The sequence below is a fragment of the Grammomys surdaster genome, unplaced genomic scaffold (genome assembly GCF_004785775.1).
Source record: "Grammomys surdaster isolate TR1022 unplaced genomic scaffold, NIH_TR_1.0 126086, whole genome shotgun sequence".
Lineage (NCBI taxonomy): Eukaryota > Metazoa > Chordata > Mammalia > Rodentia > Muridae > Grammomys > Grammomys surdaster.
In genome coordinates, this window is record NW_021620894.1 from 1541103 (window position 1) to 1544063 (window position 2961).

The 2961-nt window shown below is 38.3% G+C and overlaps 1 protein-coding gene across 1 annotated transcript; it reads left to right on the forward strand.

The window, feature by feature from the left end:
• The first annotated feature begins 1625 nt into the window (after positions 1 to 1625).
• On the forward strand, positions 1626 to 2588 carry LOC114611105 (olfactory receptor 143-like). The gene has a single exon (XM_028755757.1). The coding sequence runs from the start codon at positions 1626 to 1628 to the stop codon at positions 2586 to 2588; it is 963 nt and encodes a 320-aa protein (XP_028611590.1).
• Positions 2589 to 2961: the final 373 nt, after the last annotated feature.

The window sequence follows — 2961 nt, forward strand, 5'->3', positions numbered from 1 at the left end:
AAACAGACTTTGAGGTGAGTGGGTGGCCCCATCCCTTGACCAGGGGCTGTGCCCGTCTACTGGAGGTAGTCTCCACAGGTTCTGTCTCCCCATTCTCTGTGTATTACAGCTAAATTCAGTTCCGTTGGGTCCTGGGAGTCTCACATTTCTCTTGTGTCTGTGACCTTCCAGTGGCTATCCCCAGTTTCTCATCCTCCTTGCTACCTATTTTTATTCACTTTTCTGTCCCTCAGTACCTCTCTCAAGTCTTCTCAGTTCCTCCCTCAGTGCAGGACTGAATCATATATCCCCGATCTTCTTTCCTTCTATGCTCCATATGGTCTGTAGGTTGTATCATATGGATTGTGAGCTTCTGGGTTAGTATCCACTTATTAGAGAGTACATACCATGTGAGTTCTTTTGTGTCTGGGTTACCTCACTCAGAATATTTTCTAGTTACATACATTTGCCTGCAAATTTCATGAAGTCAATGTTTTTAATCGCTGCTTAGTACTTCATTGTACATATGTATTATATTTTCTGTTTCTGTTCCTATGTTGAGGGACATCTGGGTTGTATCCAACTTCTGGCTATTATAAAGAAGACAAAAACGCTTTTGTAGTGTGTTCATCTATGAACTCATAGTTACTGATGCAATTCTGTGGGTTTGTAGAAAATTACTAGAATGGCAATTGAGTATGACCTTGAATTTTTCTCTTGCAGAGTTTTGCAGGGCACAATGAGTAGAATTCTGAAGAGAACAACCAATGTTCTGCTCAGGGAATTAGGTATTCCTGATGGGAAATTACAAACCAAGCAGAAATTTGAGTCTAAAAAAGTGAAATATTTACATTCACAATACATGATGTCAACAGAGATTCTTTCACTTTTACTGTTAAGGGACTTACTCAACCTAGGAGGGGTCCTCAGGGAGAGAACTACTTATATTTTCCCAGAATGCTAAGTAATAACCGTCTCATTTGAGTGAAATGATAAATTGGATGCACAAATGAGATTATTATTTTCCTTTGTGCAAATAAAGAGAACCTTTTGAAGGAGTTCTCAAACTGAAATCATGTCATATACCTGACATAGCTACTGTAGGGGGCCAGAACCAGAATTGTACTGATAGCTAATACCCCTTCATAATCAGAAACTTAGAATCCTTAGAACACTGGAGTGAAAGGAACTGTGTGATTCACAGAAGTGACATATCCAGGGCATCCGAGGTGAGCATCTCATCAAACGTCTTTACCTTCATAGCATCCCTTCAAAGAAATGCAAAGCTTTATAAAAGTCACTGGTTCAAGAGACAGGGCTTATTTCTTTCTGTTCCTAATTCCTAATAAAGATTGAAGAAAAGGGAGAAAATATTGTTTAAATACTTCAAGAATTCTGTCAGTATTTTCTCACAATTGATGCTAGTCATTGATAAGAAAGAAGAAACAGGGATTTATTTCTCAGGAATGGGAAGAATGTTCTCTGAATACTTTGTATAGTAGCTTTGTATAGTGTATATGGTTGTTTATAGACAACCATAAACTTGTAACAAACAGCTTTATCTGTCCTTTTCAACTGTTCTTTTTAAATCAGTGACAAAGTCCGAGTTAATATGACCCTTCACCACTGTTTCTACAGATCTACTGATGATACAAATGGCTATGGGGAATGACTCTTCTGTGACTGAGTTCATTCTCACTGGACTGACAGATCAACCTGAACTCCAGATGCCCCTGTTTTTCTTGTTCCTGGTGAACTCTATAACCACTGTGGTGGGAAACTTGAGTTTAATGAGTCTCATTTGCTGGAATTCAAATCTTCAGACACCTATGTACTTTTTTCTCTTTAATCTGTCTTTTATTGACTTATGTTATTCCTTTGTCTTTACTCCCAAAACACTAATGAGTTTTGTCTTAGAGAAGAATGTGATTTCGTTTACAGGATGCATGACTCAGCTGTTTTTCATGTGCCTTTTTGCCAATTCTGAGTGTTATTTGCTGACAGCCATGGCCTATGATCGTTATGTGGCCATCTGTCAGCCACTTACATACATGGTTATCATGTCTCCTATGACATGTTCCTTAATGATGTTTGGTTCATACTTGATGGGGGTTGTTGGTGCAATTGTCCATACAGGGTGTATGGTCAGGCTTAGTTTTTGTGGCTCAAACATCATCAACCACTACATGTGTGATATCTTCCCTCTTCTCCAGCTCTCCTGCAGCAGCACCTATGCCAATGAGCTTGTGAGTTCTATTGTTGTCAGTACAGTAGTCCTTGCATCTAGCTTTCTCATCTTAACCTCCTATGCTTTGATTCTTTTCAATATCACTCAACTGTCATCAGGTAAAGGTTTGTGCAAAGCCATGAGCACCTGTAGTTCTCACATTATGACTGTTGTCCTATTTTATGGATTTGGTTTGCTTACGCATATCAAAACATCATCTGATGAATCTGTGAATCAGGGGAAATTTTTCTCTCTGTTTTGTACATTTTTGATGCCTTTGCTGAACCCCTTTATTTACAGTCTCAGGAATAAGGATGTCAAGCTTGCTCTAAAGAGAACACTGAGGAGACTCACAGTGAGTGAATCACTGGGCCTGACATAATTCATGTCGCCAAATTGGTTCTTTCTTTTCACTTCATTTTCTTATCACTTTCTTCTTTGATATTCTCTTGTCTTACATTCAGCTTTTGTTTTATAGTCTTGCAAGGTTTCCCCTTTATCATTTCTTCACTTTGCTTCACAAAAATTCTTGATTTTCTTATATGAGGATAAGAAAATATTCATGATCTGGGGACTCACCCTGAATGTGGATCCAGCTTCATCTTTATCCATGGGATGGCATATTTTTGTGTATATGAATTTGTACAACAAAGGGAAGTCATGTAGTTGAATGTTTTCTAATAAATTTACTTGTGGTATTGTTTTCAAAGAGGATTTTGTAGCGCTATTCCTATTTCTGGTCTGTAAAACCATGT